At 65.1% G+C, this 19,599-nt stretch overlaps 1 protein-coding gene across 1 annotated transcript in view; it reads left to right on the forward strand.

Annotated features, from left to right (window-relative positions):
• The window catches only part of PTK7 (protein tyrosine kinase 7 (inactive)), a 102,481-nt gene that overhangs the window by 73,957 nt on the left and 8,925 nt on the right, over positions 1-19,599 (forward strand). The window contains exons 2-13 of the mRNA XM_039531483.1: positions 2,293-2,586; positions 5,905-6,007; positions 6,367-6,557; positions 7,704-7,854; positions 10,490-10,620; positions 10,863-11,129; positions 12,226-12,359; positions 12,740-12,875; positions 14,682-14,801; positions 15,044-15,193; positions 15,659-15,809; positions 18,701-18,828. Coding sequence (XP_039387417.1) covers positions 2,293-2,586; positions 5,905-6,007; positions 6,367-6,557; positions 7,704-7,854; positions 10,490-10,620; positions 10,863-11,129; positions 12,226-12,359; positions 12,740-12,875; positions 14,682-14,801; positions 15,044-15,193; positions 15,659-15,809; positions 18,701-18,828 — 1,956 coding nt within the window. The remainder of the gene's footprint in view (positions 1-2,292; positions 2,587-5,904; positions 6,008-6,366; positions 6,558-7,703; positions 7,855-10,489; positions 10,621-10,862; positions 11,130-12,225; positions 12,360-12,739; positions 12,876-14,681; positions 14,802-15,043; positions 15,194-15,658; positions 15,810-18,700; positions 18,829-19,599) is intronic.

Genomic DNA, 19,599 nt, shown 5'->3' on the forward strand with positions numbered 1-19,599 from the left:
CAGCAGCTTGCGTACGCTGGGGGACGGCCCCCCGGACTGCCCGGGGCTGAGCTGCAGGGAGGCTTTGGGCTCCAGACAATCCCTCTGGGGCTTCAGATGAAGAACATCGAAAGTGCTCTAAGTCCCAATTCCGAAGGAAATGGAAACCGCCTGGGCGTCTGGTCATCAGACAGGGTTTAACCCTTGATGAGCCGGAATAGATCACGGTGCAGTGGTCCCTGGGGGCGTATGGACGTCTGTAGTGTTGGACACTGAGAGCATGTGGCTGGCCCGGATGTGGGTGTGGATCTCACTTTGCACCGGGCTGCCTGTCCCCGGGGTTCCCATCACAGCAGTTCCCAGCACTGGAGCGTTGCGGGATCAGAGACCTGGGGTGCCAGTAGGGTTAAAAGCACAGCCCTGTCCAACCTCCGTGTTCCACCAGGTCCTGGGTGTTCGTGTCCTTCTGGCCATGAGGGTCCCCTGCCAGTCAGGCCTGAGCTTGCTGCCTGTCAGCACTCGGGGCTGAAGCTGCAGAGGTGAATGTGCCCTGCAGTGTGTTCCCCAGCCTCAGGCGCTGTGTACCCTGACGGGGCAGGGCAGTGAGCAGCACCCCCCGGGGCGGCGGAGAGGCCGCTGAGTGAAAGAAGCAGGCTGTGTTCCCAGGGTCTGTCATGCACAGGCCCGGGCCTTCTCCTGGGCTGCAGCCGTTTCACTGTCGCCTGCTTTCATTGCTGTCTGGGCAAGGCCTCTGGCCCCTCCCGCCCCCGGGGATGGGCAGGGGCAAGGGTGGGGCGCAAGGGAAAGGGCTCGAGCCCCCTCCCCCAACATGCATGCACACTGACCTGGTCTACACTTCAAACGTACATCGCCCCAGTGATGTCACTCGGGGTGTGCAAAGCGCTGTGACGTTGCGGGGTGCAATCCAGAGTGGGGAGGGGCCGTCACCCACCCGCCCTGGTCACACCCTGGGTGTCTGTGCTCCAGCCGCTCTGAGCCCAAACACCAGCTGCACTCTGGCTCCTGCCAGCCTGGGTTACTGCTCCCAGGGCGACCCCAGCACACGCCCAGTCCCGCTGCCCCCCTAATACGTGTGTTCTGCGTCTCCAGCCCTCTCCTGGGCAGCCCAGCTGGGTTGGGTCTGTCGCCCCTCTCGGGATCGGTGCACAGCAGCTGGAATTACCCGCCCAGATCACAACACTAATTGAAGAATAAAACGAGTGTATTTAATTGCAAGGCGAGAGCTGTTCAGGGGGTACAAGGAAAGAGGCACTAAAGTCAGAAATGGTTCCAAGAGCAATAAAGATAAATCGCTTCCCGGGCTGAACTTCCCAAGCTGGGCCTGGCTCGAGCTGCAGTCCCTGAGCACGTGTCCAGTAATGCTGCTGACCAAACCCTCCAGCCAGGATCTGCCCCCAAAGCCCCACGGCCGTTTCTTGCCTGGTCTTGGGTGAACAGGAGAGAGAACCGGGGGGGGGTTGCCCCCTCACTTTGAGAGTTCAGCCCCCCTTTGAAATGCAGTGTCCTGAGGGTGACCCCTCGATAAAGGTCTTTCCCCCCGAGAGCCAGGAGACGAGGAGGTGGGGGTGGGGTGGGGGTTCCATGCTGCTGTTTGCTAAGGTCAGATCCGTTTGTTCCTGCCCCATCCTGGCCCCAGAATGGCCCCTTGGTAGGCGCTGGCCCAGCCGCTGTGACGGCGGCTGCCTGGCTGGGGCGACAACTTGTCTTTGGGGAGTGGGTTTAGCCCCTCCCCAGACTAGCCTGGCAAATGCCCTTCAGTTGTGAGTTCAGCTAATGCTCAGAGCTTCGCGCAGAATGTCCCCGGGACGTTCTTGCCCAGCGAGGGCTCAGCTCAGCTCCCCGGCGTATTGGTACAGAGATGGTGGCAGTGGGGTGCGGGTGTGACGGCAGGGGGGCATCCTGTCACAGAGGGGCACTGGAGCCCCACGCACGCGCACTGACCGGGTCGACACTTAGAATTCACATCGCCCGAGCTAGGTGTGAAAAGTTCTGCTGCCCTAGACCCTGGGGTGGATGCGGCTAGGACAGCCACCAAACCCCTTCCCTGGAAACGTCTATGCTATGGCTCTCCAGCATTGGAGCTGGGCCGCCCCCAACCCAGGCATGGCCTGCAGCTCCCCAGGGCCTGCCAGGGCCCGTTTCACGCTGTCTTCCCCTACCTGAGAGTCTGACCCCTTCCCCCTACGCTTCCAGCCGGGGGCTGCTCTCGCCCCATTTGATGTCTGAGCTGCACCCCTTCCCCAGGGTACCTCCTGGCCCTACAGGTGACCTCCTTTCCTGCCTTCCTTTCAGCCACGGGCACTCGGGCACGGATCCTCTTCACCAAGGAGCCATCCTCTCAGGACGCCTTGCATGGCCGCAGCGCCATCCTGCGCTGCGAGGTGGAGGAGCCGAGCGGCGTGGAGTTCGAGTGGCTGCACAATGGGCTTTCCGTCCAGGACACCGAGCGCCGCTTCCAGGAGGGCAGCAACCTGCAGTTCACCGCCGTGGATCGGCAGCAGGACGCCGGGAGCTTCCAGTGCGTGGCCAGGAGCACGGTCACGGGAGAGGAGGCCCGAACGGCGAACGCATCTTTCAACATCAAGTGTGAGTACGAGAGCAGGGCCAGCGAGCCTGCCCCAGGGTGGGCACATGGCAGTGGGTACAGCCCTCCCTCCTGCTGCCTTTTCCTTGCCAGGGCATCCCCTCAGCTGGTGTCCACTTTCCCATAGAGCCAGCTACCGGCCTGGCTCCTTCCTTCGATGTATGCTGTGGAGGGGCTCCAGGCCTGGCCCAGTCACCCCCCATCCACAGAGAGGCACAGGGCAGTTCCCACCTAGACACTGCAGTGACCCAGTGAATCCTCAGGGATGTGGCCAGGGTATGACGGGGTGGGGCAGGGGTGTGGATGGGATGGGGCGGCGGTGGCCAGGGTATGACGGGGTGTGGCCGGGGTGGGGTAGGTGGAGTGGGGGTGTAAGTGTGGTGGGGCAGGGGTGTGGGTGGCCAGCGTATGACTGGGGCGGGGTGGCCAGAGTGGGGCGGGGTGGCCAGGGTGGGGGGTGGGGTAACCAGAGTATGACAGGATGTGGCTGCGATGGGGTGAGGTGGGGCGGGGTGTGGATAGGGTAGGGTGGGGTGGGGATGGACAGAGTATGATGGGGTGGGGCGGGGTGGCCAGGGTGGGCGGGGTGTGGATGGGGTGGGGTGGGGTGGCCAGAGTATGACAGGATGTGGCTGCGATGGGGTGGGGCGGGATGGGGGTGGCCAGGGTATGACTGGGGTGGCTGCGATGGGGTGGGGCGGGGTGTGGATGGGGTGGGGTGGGGGTAACCAGAGTATGACAGGATGTGGATGCGATGGGGTGGGGCGGAGGTGTGGATAGGGTAGGGTGTGGTGCGGATGGCCAGAGTATGACAGGATGTGGCTGCGATGGGGTGGGGTGGGGTGGCCAGGGTGGGGCGGGGTGTGGATAGGGTAGGGTGGGGTGGGGATGGACAGAGTATGATGGGGTGGGGTGGGGTGGGCGGGGTGTGAATGGGGTGGGGTGGGGGTAACCAGAGTATGACAGGATGTGGATGCGATGGGGTGGGGCGGGATGCGGGTGGCCAGGGTATGACTGGGTGTGGAAGGGGTGGGGTGGGGCAGGGATGGGGTGGGGTGTGGTGGGGATGGCCAGAGTATGATGGGATGTGGATGCGATGGGGTGGGCGGGGTGTGAATGGGGTGGGGTGGGGTAACCAGAGTATGGCAGGATGTGGCTGCGATGGGGTGGGGCGGGGGTGGGCGGGGTGGGCGGGGTGTGGATGGGGTGGGGCGGGGTGGCCAGAGTATGACAGGATGTGGCTGCGATGGGGTGGGGGGGGATGCGGGTGGCCAGGGTATGACTGGGTGTGGCTGCGATGGGGTGGGGCGGGGTGTGGATGGGGTGGGGTGGGGGTAACCAGAGTATGACAGGATGTGGATGCGATGGGGTGGGGCGGAGGTGTGGATAGGGTAGGGTGTGGTGCGGATGGCCAGAGTATGACAGGATGTGGCTGCGATGGGGTGGGGTGGGGGTGGCCAGGGTGGGGCGGGGGTGTGGATAGGGTAGGGTGGGGTGGGGATGGACAGAGTATGATGGGGTGGGGCGGGGGTGGGCGGGGGTGTGGAGGGGGTGGGGCGGGTAACCAGAGTATGACAGGATGTGGATGCGATGGGGTGGGGCGGGATGCGGGTGGCCAGGGTATGACTGGGTGTGGGTGGGGGCCGGGGTGGAGCCGTCACACTGAGCGAGGAGCTGGGCTGCTCACAGAGTGGTTCCTGCAGGACCCAGCAGATGTCCTGTTGGGCCCGTCTGACCCCTCGGGGGTAAGTGGGAGCAGAGGGACTGACCGGGTTAGGAGGGGGGATTTCTAGCTGGGGGCTGTGCCGGACTGTGGGACTATGGGTTGGGGGAGTGGCGCTTACAGCTGCCAAACTGGGCCAAAGCCTAGGCAGGGATCTGCGGTGCCCACCACCCGGGGAATGGGCCGGGAGCTGTGATAGGCCCTTCCCGTGGGAGTTACCCGCCTCCTGCTCTCCGCCTTCCCTCCCCCACACTGGGCACAAGCCTTCAGACATGGCTACTGGAAAAGCGACCCCCCGTCACCATGTGAGGCCAGGCCGATGGCGCTGCCCCCGAATGCCTGCTCGGTGGGGAGCTGGGCCCAGTCCGGCAGCACTCCCGTGGGGACGCCGGCATGGAGAGCTGCGAGCTGGAGTCTGTGCAGCGTCTGGGCTAATCTGATGCTGGCCAGTGGCCCTGAGCGCCGCCAGTCTTAGCCCCACTCCTTTACCTCCAACAGTCTGTCTGTCATGGGCCACTTGTCTCCATCTTTCGCTGCTGCTCCTAACCAGTGTTTGCTCCAGGCTCTGCTGGACTTCTGTCCCCTTGGCTGACGCTGAGCACAGGCCTCGGCCCTTCTCCTGCCCGGCACTCCCCATCAGCACTAGGCCATGCTGAGTCAGCCCGATGGTCTAGCTAGCCCTTATCGAATTCCTTTATCAACCTAGTTATACTTCTGGCCTTCACAACATCCCCTGGCAGTGAGTTCCACAGGTTGACTGTGCATTGGGTGAAGAAATTCCTTCTGTTTGTTTTAAACCTGCTGCCTGTTCATTTCATTGGTTGACTCCTGGTTCTTGTGTGATGGGACGAGGTAAATGACGTCCCTAGTCCCTTTCTCCACACCGGTTGCGAGTTTATAGCCCTCTAGCATATCCCCCTTAGTCCTCTCTTTTCCAGGCTGAGACAGCCCAGGCTCTTTCATCTCTCCTCAGACGGAAGCTGCTCCATCCCCCTGAAGATTTCTGTTGCCCTTCTCTGCACCGTTTCCAGTTCTACTGGGTCTGTGATGAGCTGGGCAACCCTCGTGGTTTGGCTGAGCCCTCTGGGTGCGGCTGACCCTCCCCCATGTTCCCAGCGTGGCCCCCGGGCCAGGCTTGTGACCTCGGCTTTCATGTCTGCCTGGTTTTGAGCTGCTCCGTTGCCTGGATCTCTGCAAATGCTCTACTCCCTGCTGCTGCCCCCCCAGTGGCGCAGAGCCCCTGCGTGCTGCAGGCCACGGCTGGAGACACTCCGGATGTCAGCGCTGGAGGTTGGGGGGCGTGGAGAGGCCCAGGCCCAGCTGGGCTCAGCCAAGAACTGCCTGGGGCCAGTGCTGCACTGCGCTGGCTGGGGGAGCGGAGCAGCTGGACCAAGCCCAGAGCCCCAAGAACCAGCTCGGGCGCTCTGGGCCCAGGAGCAGCCTGGGGTGGGTACCTGGGGCTGTGCTGTCGCTGCAGCGTGGGGGGGCTGGCATGCTCCGAGCTAGTGCCGTGGCAGCGGCGGGGTGCAGGCAGGACGGCGTGGGGTGTGCACGCTGCTCCGAGCAGGGGGTGCTGGAACTCCCTTTCCTTCTGCAGGGCTCGAAACGGGCGGTGTTGTCCTGAAGCACCCAGCAAGCGTGGCAGAGATCCAGCCCTCTGCCTCCGTGACGCTGCGCTGCCACATTGACGGCCATCCGCGGTAAGGAGCCACTCGCGCTTCGCCAGCGTCCGGGCTGGGCTCTGCCTGGCCTTTCACCTGCTCTCTCTCTCTGTCTCTCTCTCTCTCTGTCTCTCCTGTGAAGATCCACCAAAGCCTAGGGGGAAGGTGAGAGGCAGGGAGCACAGTAAGGGTGGGCCTGGAGCTGCTTGGTGTGCTGCCCGGGGTCTGTCTGTCATTGGGACGGCTGCACGCGTCATGGCTTCCCCAGCTGTGTGCCCGTGTGTCCTGTCCAGGCCAGCGGGGCGCAACGAAGGGTCAGCCGAGCGGGCCATTTCCCGGCTGCTTCCTCAGCGCATGTGCTCTCAGGCCCGCTGCTGACGTGCCTGTCTATCTCCTAGCCCGACGGGCCAGTGGTTCCGGGATGGCAGCCAGCTGCTGGATGACCGGAGCAGCTACTGGATCAGCAGTAAGGAGCGGACGCTAACCCTAAAGAGCGCCAGCCCCGAAGACAACGGCGCCTACTACTGCTGCGCTCGTAACGCCGTGGGCATGGTGTGCAGCAGCGACAACTTCACGCTGAATCTCATCGGTGAGGGGCGCCCGCCCACCAGGCAGCAGGGCCCCGGGAGGGGGCTGCTCAGGCCTGTGCTAGCCGCCTTCTCTTTGATGTGGCAGCACATCAGGGAGGCTGTGACCTCAGATCTGCCGCAGCTGGGGAAGTGTCAGGCTGGTGTGATTTCCTCCCTCCCCCCAGGAGGGAGGGGAAATTGTCATTCCCAGGGGCCCTGCCTGAGCTAGAGAAAGGAGCGAGCCCCCCCCCTGCGTGGCCACATTTTAACCCCGCCTCGTCCCCGGGGCAGGCACAGGCAGGGATGGTTGTAACTACCCGCTGCGCAGCCCAGCAGGTAGCTGGTGGGTTGTTAGCCCTGCTCCGCACACAGCGCTTGTATCGGTCAGTGGGGGCCGTTGTACCGGTGTGTCCTACCCATTCAGCCCCAGCGCAGCCACAGTTATACCGGGATAAAGGTGCCCAGGGCCAGGATAGCGTATTCCCCTTCCACCACGCCGGCAGCGTGAAAGCAGCATCCACCCAAGGGGCTGGACTGCTGTGCCCCTCCCAGTCCAGGTGAAGCGACCCACCTTGTGTGTGTAGACAAGGCCCTAGCCACCCCTCCCGTTCCGAGTCGTGGGGGGCCTGGCGCAGGGGCTGTCGCTGGCAGAGGGGCAGCATGCCCAGAAGGGAGCTTGGGTGAAGGTACATTTCTGCCGCGTGGGAAGGGAGCAAGCAGCTTGGTGCCAGACCCTGCCATGTCGGACAGGCCCCCTCTCCGTGGCTGCGTGGAAGGAGGGCTGGGCCTTCCCCAGCTCTGCCGGCCCTGCCTGTGGCTGGGCTGGGCTGCGGCAGCAGACTGACGCTTGTGGCTCTGGCTGTGCTTTCCAGACTGGTCAGCGTTCCCGAAGGGGAGCCAGGGGCCAAAACCACCCCGTGAAAGCCAGACGCGAGGACACAGCAGCCTCTCCAGGAGGCAGGGCCTGTGCTGGGACAGGCATATAAACACCTGCAGGCACGAGGGTCCCTGTCCCGGCAGGCTCTCTGGATGCTGCAGCCCTGCCCTGTGCGGGATTCCTGCCAGCCCCTGGCCAGGCCTCCCTGTGTCTCGTGGGAGATGAGCTGGCTTTCGGGGGAGAGACGGGACCCCAGCCACCCTAATGTTCCTGCGGTCTCCCCTCCCAGACGAGAGCTTCCCTCGCCCGGTGCTCATCCCGCAGGACCTGATCGTGAGTAAGAACGAAGAGGCCATGTTCCACTGCCAGTTCACGGCAGTGCCGCCTCCCACGCAGGAGTGGGTCTTCGAGGACAGCTCTCCCATCACCAACAGGACACGGTAAGTGTCCCCTGCCCCCCTTGGGAAGCTGCGGTGGGGTGTGGGGAGGAAAGGAAACCCGTCTCCCATTTCATCGCGTGCTCCTGAGACCTGCAATGCTGGAGGAGCCGTGAGCCCTGCGCGTGTGAGGGGATCAATCCCGCTTCCCGTCCTGAATTCCCTCCCCGCCCTTCCCAGCGCCAGTCCAAGGGCCAGGCTCGTTCTGGGTCGGTCCCAGTTCCCATGGGGCACGGTCTCTGCCAGCCACTTGCCAGGGGCTTGGAAGGGGAGCAGCAGTCTGGGGGCTTCTCTCTCCGGTTAAGACGCGGGATGAGGGGAAGCAGTCTGATTTCTGGCTAGCTCACGTCAGGAAGCCACTCTTCGCCTGCAGTCAGAGCGTCTGCACTGCGCTTTGCACGGCCTTAATGACATCAGTTTAAAAACACCCCTATAGTTAAACTCCTGCCAACTCGTGGGTACGCCAGGCCAGGCCAGGCCTCAGGGTGGCTTGTTACCGTCCCTGCCCTGTCGTTAGGGCACCTGCCTTGTGAACCGTGATCCCACTGTTCCCTCCCTCCCCTGAGCTGGCCCAGGCTGTTGCTGCTGGCCCTGGCCTGGTTCTCGTCTGTTGTGTGGGTTATGGGGCAGCTTGAGAGCTGGGCAGGGAATCGCCTGGTAGCCTGGGGTATTTCAGCGCTTGATGCAAGAGCTGAGGACATGGGCAGCCAGCCCCAGAGTGGCCGTGCACAATGGTGACTGAGCAGACACGTGCCTGGCCATTGCTCTGCACCAGGATCCCCAGAGGGTAGGAGGGAGCCATTTGCAGCACATGGCAACAAGCCTGACCCAGCCTCCAAAGCCTAGGAATGGCACTGGAGAGTCTCGAGCACCCTCTGCTGGGCACGTGCAGACAGCTCTGTGTTTTGGGTCCGCTTAAGAATCCCCAGCTGGCAAATTAACAGTCTGGTGGGTTCTAGGCTCCAGACCAGGCTGTGGTGTGGGCATTGCTGTTAAATTGGGAATCCCAACGTGTGCGGTTGGGAAAAAGCTTCTGAGTTTGCAATAGTTTCATTAACACCAGTAGCAAAATCACAAACTCTCCCACCCTGGGGTGGGAATACAGCGTGACTGTCTGAGCGGCCATGTACTCACACCATCCCCCCCACGAAAACCTGCAGTCAGTCATTGTCCTCACCATCACCCTGGCGTCTCCCAGGGCACACAGGCTGGGATACTGCTTTCCCAGTGGGGGCCGCTGGCGCCTATTCAGTAGGGGTTCAGCCCCTTTTCCTTACTTCTGCCCCCCACTAACGTGGGGGTGCCCGTCTCCCATAGCTTCATGGCATATACGTCAGTGACCGTGGCCTTGTGGTGGTGGGACATCTGCTGATGTTCCTGACCCGAGGAGCAGGAAAGCTGCTATCAGCTGGTATCCTTGGTTACCGATCCAGGCTTGCTCCTGGCCAGCGGCTTATGCGAGGGCCGTTTCAGCCCTAGCCTCTGTGAGTTCAGGTGGTGTCGCCCTGGCCTTGAGGCTTGTAGGCGCATTGCATTGCTGCCGTTAGCGGATACCTGTGCCTCCTATAGGCTGTGGTGCTCCGAGCTGGCCCCCGTCATGCCGAGGGGGTGGCCAGGCCAAAACTGAGCAGAGCTGCCACCCTGTGTGCCAGGTCACAGCACCGGGGGCAGGGAGCCAGCCCAGCCCTGCAGGAGGGGAGCCACCGGAGCGGCTGCTGCGGGGCAAGGTTTTCGTTGGGTTTCAGTTTATTCTGGTCGTTTCCCATTTGTGCAGCGCTCTGGCTCGATCTCTGCAGCCCGGGAGCGCCCAGCTGGCGTTTCACAAACCTGACGGTTCTTGTCCTGGCCACTTCCGAACGGAGCTGAGCGTAGCTGCGGCAGGGCTGTCTGCAGCCAGCCTGGCCCCCTGGCTCTCAGGAGCAGATCCCAGCTGGGACACCACCAGCTGGCTGGAGCCCGGGGACTAGGAAGGGCAGAGAAGACAGCAGCACAGGGAGGGCTAAAGCAGCGTGGGGGGGCTTGGGCACAGCAGGTTTCCTCACTGGGTGGTGCTGAATGTGGCCACAAGGGACCGCGTAGCTTGAGGGTCAGTTACTCGCTAGAAGTGCGCACTCCCTTCATCGTAGAATCATAGACTAGCAGGGTTGGAAGGGACCTCAGGGGGTATCTAGTCCCACCCCCTGCTCAAAGCAGGACCAACCCCAACTAAAGCATCCCAGCCAGGGCTTTGTCAAGCCTGACCTTAAACACCTCTAAGGATGGAGATTCCATCCCCGTGCCAACCCCCGGAACCCCAGTGCCATGCGCCGTCCCGAAACGGGGCCCTGCTCTGCGCCCCCTCAGGATGGGCGCACACACCGCCAGCTGCAGACTGCCGCAGGATCCCCACGCAGGCCTGTGTGTCCAGGACCACCTCCCCCAGAATTCCCCGTCAGAGAGTCTCCTGTGAGTCACCCCGGGCCCTCCTGAGGTGGGCAGCCAGGCCTGCCCCCGACCCCCTGTGTCTCATCTTCCAGTGCCCAGGAGAGGGGATGCAGGGAGGGAGCGCGTGACCACGGAGCATATTGCTTAGACAGGGCCGTGCTGCTGCTTTGCACGTCTGTCCCTCTTGTCTCAGCCCCTTGCTCCCTTCGTGCAGGGTCACGGTGTTTGCCAATGGCTCCTTGCTGATAACCCAGGTGAGAGCACGCAGCACGGGCATCTACAGGTGCATTGGCCACGGGCAGAGAGGGAAACCCACCGTCCTGGAGGCAAGTCTGCGGCTGGCAGGTAAGGCCCTGCGTGGCTGGCCGGGTGCTCGTGCAGCTCCGGACATGCTCTGAGCCAGGCGGGCGTGGCGCTGCCTCTGTAGGGTGGTTGGGGATGAGCCGTTCTTTCTCCAGGGCTGCCCGGCCATGGCAGAGCAGTCCTGTCCCACTGCCCAGCCAGGGCCAGGAGCTCTGCTCTGCTCCAAGGCACAGGGCCTCGGCGCATGGCTGGGGGTAAGTCACGTCTCCCCCGGTTTCTCTCAGAGATCGAGGACATGGCGCCGTTCTCCCCGAAGGTTTTCATAGCGAGCCAGGAGCAGCGCGTGGCCTGCCCTGCCCCCCGCGGCGTGCCCCAGCCCCGCGTCTGGTGGGAGAGGAACGGCGTCCCGATACCCGCTAGCGGCAGGGTGCGGCAGGAGGCAGAGGAGCTGGTCTTCACCAGCGTTACCGGGAGCGATGCTGGCACTTACACCTGCCACGCAGCAAACAAGGCCGGGGAGAAGAAGCAAGACCTCAGCGTCAGCGTAGCCAGTAAGTGTCTTCTGCTGGGGATGCTGGGTTCTGGGCAGGGGGCAGTGGGTGTGGGGTGCTGGGCAGGGGGCAGTGGCTGTGGGGTGCTGGGCAGGAGGCGGTGGGTGTGGGGTGCTGAGCAGAGGGTGCTTGGGTTGGGCTGTGGGGTGCTGGGCAGGGGGCAGTGGCTGTGGGGTGCTGGGCAGAGGGTGCTTGGGATGGGCTGTGGGGTGCTGGGCAGGAGGCGGTGGGTGTGGGGTGCTGGGCAGAGGGTGCTTGGGATGGGCTGTGGGGTGCTGGGCTGGGGGCAGTGGCTGTGGGGTGCTGGGCGGGGGCAGTTGCTGTGGGGTGCTGGGCAGGGAGTGCTTGGGAAGGGCTGTTGGGTTCTGGGCAGGAGGTGGTGGGTGTGGGGTGCTGGGCAGGGAGTGCTTGGGATGGGCTGTGGGGTGCTGGGCAGGAGGCAGTGGGTGTGGGGTGTTGGGCAGGGAGTGCTTGGGATGGGGTGTGGGGTGCTGGGCAGGAGGCGGTGGAGATGGGCTGTGGGGTGCTGGGCAGGGGGTGCTTGGGATGGGCTGTGGGGTGCTGGGCAGGGGGCAGTGGCTGTGGGGTGCTGGGCAGGAGGCGGTGGGTGTGGGGTGCTGGGCAGAGGGTGCTTGGGATGGGCTGTGGGGTGCTGGGCAGGGCCGGTGGGTTGAGATGGCAGACGGGCAGTGCCCCCTGTGTCACTGGCTGTGGAGCAAAGGCCGAGTGGGTGCAGGCTGCGTCGCAGATCCTCGCCCAGCAGACAGCCCCAGGCGCAGCAGGGAGGAGACGGTCTTGGCTCTCTTTGGGGTGGCCTCTGGCAGGTCCCCCCAGCCCGGGGGCAGTGCCCAGGTGTCCCTGTGGCTCTGGGAGGAGGTAGGGCCTTTCCCAGGGGCCCCCTGCCCCATGCCCACATTACAGTGCCGAGCTCCTGCTGCCCCGGACGTCCCGTCGCCAGCAGTCCGAGTTGGGCAGGCGGGTGGTGCAGTGCCCGAGCTCTCCAGGCCAGCCTGGGGCACTGCCAGGGTCCTGGTGTGGCTGAAGCAAGCACTGCCCTGCTGGCGGGCGCCCAGGTAACGCTGTCCCCTCTCCCCAGCGGTGCCCAGGTGGGTGGAGATGCCCAGGGACAGCCCGCTGGAGGAGGGGAAGCCGGGCTATCTCCACTGCCTCAGCAAGGCCTCCCTGAAACCCACCGTCACCTGGTACCGCAACGGCGTCCCCATTTCCGAGGTGAGTGGGGTGTGTCAACCCCCAGCCAGCCCGGCCGCGCTCCCAGCACCCTGGAGACCTGCTCAGCCCTGTCGTCTCCGGGCTGCGCGTGGGTCCGGGGAGCAGGCTCACGCCCTGCTGCCCCGGCTGCATGGGGCAGCTCCAATCCGTGAGCCTTTCCCAGTGCGAGGACCCTCTGCGTGTCCCCCCACCTACCACTGTCAGCTCTACCCCCTGCCCCCCAGCCTGCTCCCGTGGGCCAGGTCCCAGCCTGAGCCCTGGCAGGGGAGGCGGCAGAGCTCAGCGCACTGAGCCAGCCGGGGCTGTGCATGCGATGGGTCTGTGGGCCAGGGCGGGTGGGGGAGGGCAGCAGGACTGATGCCTCTGTTCTGGCTGGGCAGGACTCGCGCTTCGAGATCTCGGAGAACGGGACGCTGCGCATAAACCACGTGGAGGTGTACGACGGGACCGTGTACAAGTGTGTGAGCAGCACCCCGGCGGGCAGCATCGAGGGATATGCCCGTGTGCACGTCCTGGGTAGGCTGGGCGGCTGTGTGCTGCCACGGGGACCCCCATGCCCCTGCTCCCACTGCTTGGGCAGGCCCTGCACCCCTGGGCTGGGACACTGGCTGCTCTGGGCCTCTCCCTCCGTGGCTCTTCCAGCGTGAGCCCTGCTCCCGTGTGCGTGTGCAGCAGGGCCGGGTCTCCAGCCGGGGCCCCGCTCCCCGTGTGCAGCAGGGCCGGGTCTCCAGCCGGGGCCCCCGCTCCCCGTGTGCAGCAGGGCCGGGTCTCCAGCCGGGGCCCCCGCTCCCCGTGTGCAGCAGGGCCGGGTCTCCAGCCGGGGCCCCCGCTCCCCGTGTGCGGCAGGGCCGGGTCTCCAGCCGGGGCCCCGCTCCCCGTGTGCGGCAGGGCCGGGTCTCCAGCCGGGCCCCGCTCCCGTGTGCGGCAGGGCGGGGTCTCCCGCCGGGGCCCCCGCTCCCCGTGTGCAGCAGGGCGGGTCTCCAGCCGGGCCCCGCTCCCGTGTGCAGCAGGGCCGGGTCTCAGCCGGGGCCCCGCTCCCGTGTGCAGCAGCAGGGCGGGGTCTCCAGCCGGGCCCCGCTCCCCTGTGCGTGTCACGGCAGGGCCGGGTCTCCAGCCAGGGCCCCGCTCCCGTGTGCAGCAGAGCCGGGTCTCCAGCCGGGGCCCCCGCTCCCCGTGTGCGTGTGCGGCAGGGCCTGGTCTCCAGCCGGGGCCCCGCTCCCCGTGTGCAGCAGGGCCAGGTCTCCAGCCGGGGCCCCCGCTCCCCGTGTGCAGCAGAGCTGGGTCTCCAGCCGGGGCCCCCGCTCCCCGTGTGCAGCAGAGCCGGGTCTCCAGCCGGGGCCCCGCTCCCCGTGTGCGGCAGGGCGGGGTCTCCAGCCGGGGCCCCCGCTCCCCGTGTGCGTGTGCGGCAGGGCCTGGTCTCCAGCCGGGGCCCCGCTCCCCGGGGGCTGCAGGGCGGGGTCTCCAGCCGGGGCCCCCGCTCCCCGTGTGCAGCAGGGCGGGGTCTCCAGCCGGGGCCCCCGCTCCCCGTGTGCAGCAGAGCCGGGTCTCCAGCCGGGGCCCCGCTCCCCGTGTGCAGCAGGGCCGGGTCTCCAGCCGGGGCCCCCGCTCCCCGTGTGCGCGCGCAGCAGGGCCGGGTCTCCAGCCGGGGCCCTTGCTCCCTGCCTGTGTGCGCAGCAGGGCCCCTGGTACCAGTGTGGGTCTCCAGGCACAGCCTCCCCCTGCTCCCGGCGCGGTCTCCAGGCACGGCCCCTGGTGCCAGCTCGGGTCTCCAGGCACGTCTCTCCCCCCCACACACACCCCCTCTCTCCACTCCCACCCTGCTTCCGGTACCAGCACGGGTATCCAGACACGGCTCCCGGTGCCAGCTCGGGTCTCCAGACACGGACCCTGGTGCCAGCTCGGGTCTCCAGGCACGACCCCCAGCTCCCGCCACGGGTATCCAGACACGGCCCCCGGTGCCAGCTCGGGTCTCCAGGCACGCCTCTCCACCCCCCCCCCCCCACACACACACTCCCATACCCACTCTCTCCACTCCCACCCTGCTCCCGGTGCCAGCACGGGTCTCCAGACACGGACCCTGGTGCCAGCTCAGGTATCCAGGCACGACCCCCAGCTCCCGGCGTGGGTCTCCAGGCACGGCTCCCGGTGCCAGCTCGGGTCTCCAGGCACGGCCCCCCCAGCTCCCGGCACGGGTCTCCAGACACGGCTCCCGGTGCCCGCACGGGTCTCCAGACACGGCTCCCGGTGCCCGCACGGGTAGGCAGTGGGGTCAGTTACACTCAGGGGTCCCTGGGCTGACTGCCCCATCCGTGTTTGTTCCAGAGAAGCTGAAGTTCACGCCCCCCCCGCAGCCCCTGCAGTGCATGGAATTCGACAAGGAGGTCACGGTGTCCTGCTCGGCCACTGGCCGCGAGAAGCCCACCATCCGGTGGGTCAAAACAGGTGAGGGGTGGGGACGTGGTGTGTTTCCGGACTGCCTGGGGCTGGGCTTCCCGGCATGGGGGTGGCTGGGCGCGGCACCAGGGATCGTTCTGGCCTAAGGCCTCTGGCCTGGCCGGGTAGGTCGGTGCCCCTCTGGGCACACGTGCCCTGCTTTGCCAGCACCGCAGCGAGGGGGAGCCCAGGCAGCCCGCAGTGCCCAGAGCCTCCTGGCTGCAACGTAACCCCCCGTTCCTGCCCTCCAGACGGGAGCAGCCTGCCGGCTCACGTCAGCCTGAGCGCTGGCGCCCTGCACTTCCGCAAGGTGAGCCGGAGCGACGCTGGTAACTACACGTGCATCGCCTCCAACAGCCCCCAGGGCGAGATCCGGGCCACAGTGCAGCTCACGGTGGCAGGTGAGTGCTGCGTGCCTCCCGGCTCGGTCCCTGCTCCAGGGAGGTGAGGGGCATTGCCTGGGCACCACCCCTAACCAGCCGTCCTGAGGAAGGAAGCATGCTCTGGCCTCGGGCTTCCAACCCCACGGGCCCTTCGCACCTACTGGTGCTGCCAGTGGTGGCCTCCCTGTCAGCTGAGCTGCTGGCAGCGGCTGTTTGTCCGCGAGTCACCCCAAAACCCAGTGCTGTTTGTGCAGCTCCCTCTCCTGCCCGCGGCTCTGCCAGCTCCCCGCTGCAGCCTGTGGCACTGGGAAATGCCACCCACAGGGAGCTGTCCTGTCCCACACTGACCCCTCGCCCGGGCCCTGTTCTGACCTCCGCCCCCAAGCTGGGATGTCCAGGGAGCCTGCGCAGACCTGGCGGTGGGGAACGGCAGTAGGAGAAGTAAACGCATCGGCACTGAGCTGCTGTGACCTCTGTGTTCAGTTTACATCACCTTTAAGCTGGAGCCGGAGCCCACGACGGTGTACCAGGGGCACACAGCCGTGTTGCAGTGCCAGGCCGAGGGTGACCCAGTGCCACACATCCAGTGGAAGGGGAAGGAGAGGATTTTAGATCCCAGCAGGCTCTTACCCAGGTATGGAGCCCTCTCTCTGCCCCCCGCTGGAACCTGAGCTCTCCTGCCTTGGGCATGTGTGGCGTGTGGGCTGGCTGCCTCCGATCCATCCTGGAGCAGCGTCGGGGGGCCAGCTGGGGGCACCATCCCCAGCCTTCCACACTCCTGGGCTAGGCCCCAGGCCTGGAGACCAGACCAGTCCCCTGGGGGATATTGGTCATTGGGTGGTTTCCTGCACTGCTCCGTGAGTGACAGCTGTGACTGGGAATCCCCTGCCTCCGGGAGCCGAGGCTTTAAGGCAAGGCCCAGGTATGGAGGGGGTACCCTGGGCCCAGGCCATTGAGAAACCTGCTCTAGCCGAGCTCACCAGCTGAGCCACTGAGGAGCACAGGAGCGGGGCCTCTTGCCAGGAGCAGGGGAGTCACTGGCACCAATCTCCGGGGAGCAGCAGAGTCCATTCCCTCGCAAGGCCACTGCCCGGCGGGGGGAGGGGTCCCAGCAGGCCTGGGAGGCCATTGGAGTCCCTGGGGGAGACCAGCCCAGGATGGTGTGAGGAGCTGGGTGCTCAGGACGGCTGTGCGCTCGGTGATGGTACCAGTAGAGCTGGCTCTCTGGTGCTGTTCTCCAGCTGTAGTTATGCCCTAGCGTGGGCGCAGCTAGACTGAGAGAAAGGTGCCTTCTCCGGGGTAGGTACAGCCCTTCCCATGCAGCACTGCTTTAACTGGGCCGGTCTAGTTACAGGGCTGAGCGGAGGGTTACAGTGGAGGTACAGCCCTTCCCATGCAGCGCTGCTTTAACTGGGCCAGTCTAGTTACAGGGCTGAGTGGAGGGTTACAGTGGAGGTACAGCCCTTCCCATGCAGCACTGCTTTAACTGGGCCGGTCTAGTTACAGGGCTGAGCGGAGGGTTACAGTGCAGGTACAGCCCTTCCCATGCAGCACTGCTTTAACTGGGCCGGTCTAGTTACAGGGCTGAGCGGAGGGTTACAGTGGAGGTACTGCCCTTCCCATGCAGCACTGCTTTAACTGGGCCGGTCTAGTTACAGGGCTGAGCGGAGGGTTACAGTGGAGGTACAGCCCTTCCCATGCAGCACTGCTTTAACTGGGCCGGTCTAGTTACAGGGCTGAGCGGAGGGTTACAGTGCAGGTACAGCCCTTCCCATGCAGCACTGCTTTAACTGGGCCGGTCTAGTTACAGGGCTGAGCGGAGGGTTACAGTGGAGGTACAGCCCTTCCCATGCAGCACTGCTTTAACTGGACCGGTCTAGTTACAGGGCTGAGCGGAGGGTTACAGTGGAGGTACAGCCCTTCCCATGCAGCACTGCTTTAACTGGGCCGGTCTAGTTACAGGGCTGAGCGGAGGGTTACAGTGGAGGTACAGCCCTTCCCATGCAGCACTGCTTTAACTGGACCGGTCTAGTTACAGGGCTGAGCGGAGGGTTACAGTGGAGGTACAGCCCTTCCCATGCAGCACTGCTTTAACTGGGCCGGTCTAGTTACAGGGCTGAGCGGAGGGTTACAGTGGAGGTACTGCCCTTCCCATGCAGCACTGCTTTAACTGGACCGGTGTAGTTACAGGGCTGAGCGGAGGGTTACAGTGCAGGTACAGCCCTTCCCATGCAGCGCTGCTTTAACTGGACCGGTGTAGTTACAGGGCTGAGCGGAGGGTTACAGTGCAGGTACAGCCCTTCCCATGCAGCACTGCTTTAACTGGGCCGGTCTAGTTACAGGGCTGAGCGGAGGGTTACAGTGGAGGTACTGCCCTTCCCATGCAGCGCTGCTTTAACTGGACCGGTGTAGTTACAGGGCTGAGCGGAGGGTTACAGTGCAGGTACAGCCCTTCCCATGCAGCACTGCTTTAACTGGGCCGGTCTAGTTACAGGGCTGAGCGGAGGGTTACAGTGGAGGTACAGCCCTTCCCATGCAGCACTGCTTTAACTGGACCGGTCTAGTTACAGGGCTGAGCGGAGGGTTACAGTGGAGGTACTGCCCTTCCCATGCAGCACTGCTTTAACTGGGCCGGTCTAGTTACAGGGCTGAGCGGAGGGTTACAGTGGAGGTACTGCCCTTCCCATGCAGCACTGCTTTAACTGGGCCGGTCTAGTTACAGGGCTGAGCGGAGACGGGGCTTCGGTCCAGTTCCTCGAGGCAGGTGCCCACATCCGACAGGGCAGCGTCACCGACAGCCGCAGCTAAGGGGCTGAGTGCAGGGTGGGCAGGGAGAGCGAGGCTTGAGGAGCGGTGCCAGGACTCAGACTTTCTGCCTCCTGGCCCCTTTCACCAGCAGCAGAGCAGTGGAGCCAAGGCAGAGGAGAGAGCGCTGGCCGGGGGGCAGCCAGCACCCTGCATGCCTGACCCAGCACCTACCTCATTCACACCCTTTGCTGGGCCCTGGGCTCTCCCGCTGGGTGTGCAGGCGCATGCGTCTCAGCGGTGAGAACCGCTCTCCTGTCCCAGCGGCGTCAGTCACAGTGAGCAGTGCCGGTGGGGTCTTGCTGTGCTGACGGATTTGAGGCCCCGGACGGATGTTCGGCTGGATCAGATGCCCGCACAGGCGTTCCGGGAGTGTGCTCTGCATCACGCAATGTTGGAGGGCAGCACTTTGCAGAGGGCTGGCTGGCTGCTGGCTCCATGCAGGCCAGGAGGCCTCTGGAGGAATATGGGGGCAGCGGAGCTATTCTGAGGTACACGGTATTGTTCATAGAAAACATGACACAGAATTCCCACCATCTCCCTCCCTGCCATCCCTGGCTGCACAGACCCAACAAGAACCCGGGCCCTCGCCCCCTGCCGCTCCCCTCTGCTCTGGCCTCACATGCTGTGTCCCGGGAGGGCCTTGCCTGGGGTTTGCGCAGCACCTAGCACCCGGGACACCCCCTAAGTGCTGCTATGGTGGGGGCCTGTTGTTCACAGGATCCAGATCATGCCCAACGGCTCCTTGGTGATCTACGACGTCGCTACGGACGACTCCGGGAGGTACACGTGTATTGCTGGCAACAGCTGCAACATCAAACACCGTGACGCCACCCTCTATGTCGTAGGTAGGAGGCGCCCTCGAGCCCTTCTTGGGGACTCGGGCAGGAGCAGCTCAGCCCCCAGTGGGAACAGCAGCTGGGGAAGGCAGGGCAGGCGTCTCCCCTCTGCACGGGCACCTCTGTGCAGTCGAGGGAGGGTCTCCTGTTCCCGTAGCACTGTTCTGCCGCGCCGGCAGGTCACCATTCCTGCACACGGCACCGTGAGCGCAATGTGGAGACAGCCAAGTGGGGGTTGGAGCTGGACCATTGGGGCTTCAGTGGCTGCAGGTAGTCGGGCTCCCTATGGCAACACAGCTGAGGAATTGGGGTCAGGACTCACTCAGGGCAAAGAGCACCCCCCACAGAGTGACCTGCCCAGCCAGGGGCTCCCCTGCACACACATACCCTCTGAGCCGCGTCCCGCCCAGCCAGGGGCTCCCCTGCACACACGCACCCTCTGAGCCGTGTCCCGCCCAGCCAGGGGCTCCCCGGGGCCACGTTCCGCCCAGCCAGGGGCTCCCCTGCACACACATACCCTCTGAGCCGTGTCCCGCCCAGCCAGGGGCTCCCCTGCACACACATATCCTGTGAGCCACGTTCCACCCAGCCAGGGGCTCCCCTGCACACACATATCCTGTGAGCCACGTTCCACCCAGCCAGGGGCTCCCCTGCACACACGCACCCTCTGAGCTGCATCCCGCCCAGCCAGGGGCTCCCCTGCACACACGCACCCTCTGAGCTGCGTCCCACCCAGCCAGGGGCTCCCTGGGGCCACGTCCCACCCAGCCAGGGGCTCCC

This window comes from Mauremys reevesii, linkage group 3 (genome assembly GCF_016161935.1).
Source record: "Mauremys reevesii isolate NIE-2019 linkage group 3, ASM1616193v1, whole genome shotgun sequence".
NCBI lineage: Eukaryota > Metazoa > Chordata > Testudines > Geoemydidae > Mauremys > Mauremys reevesii.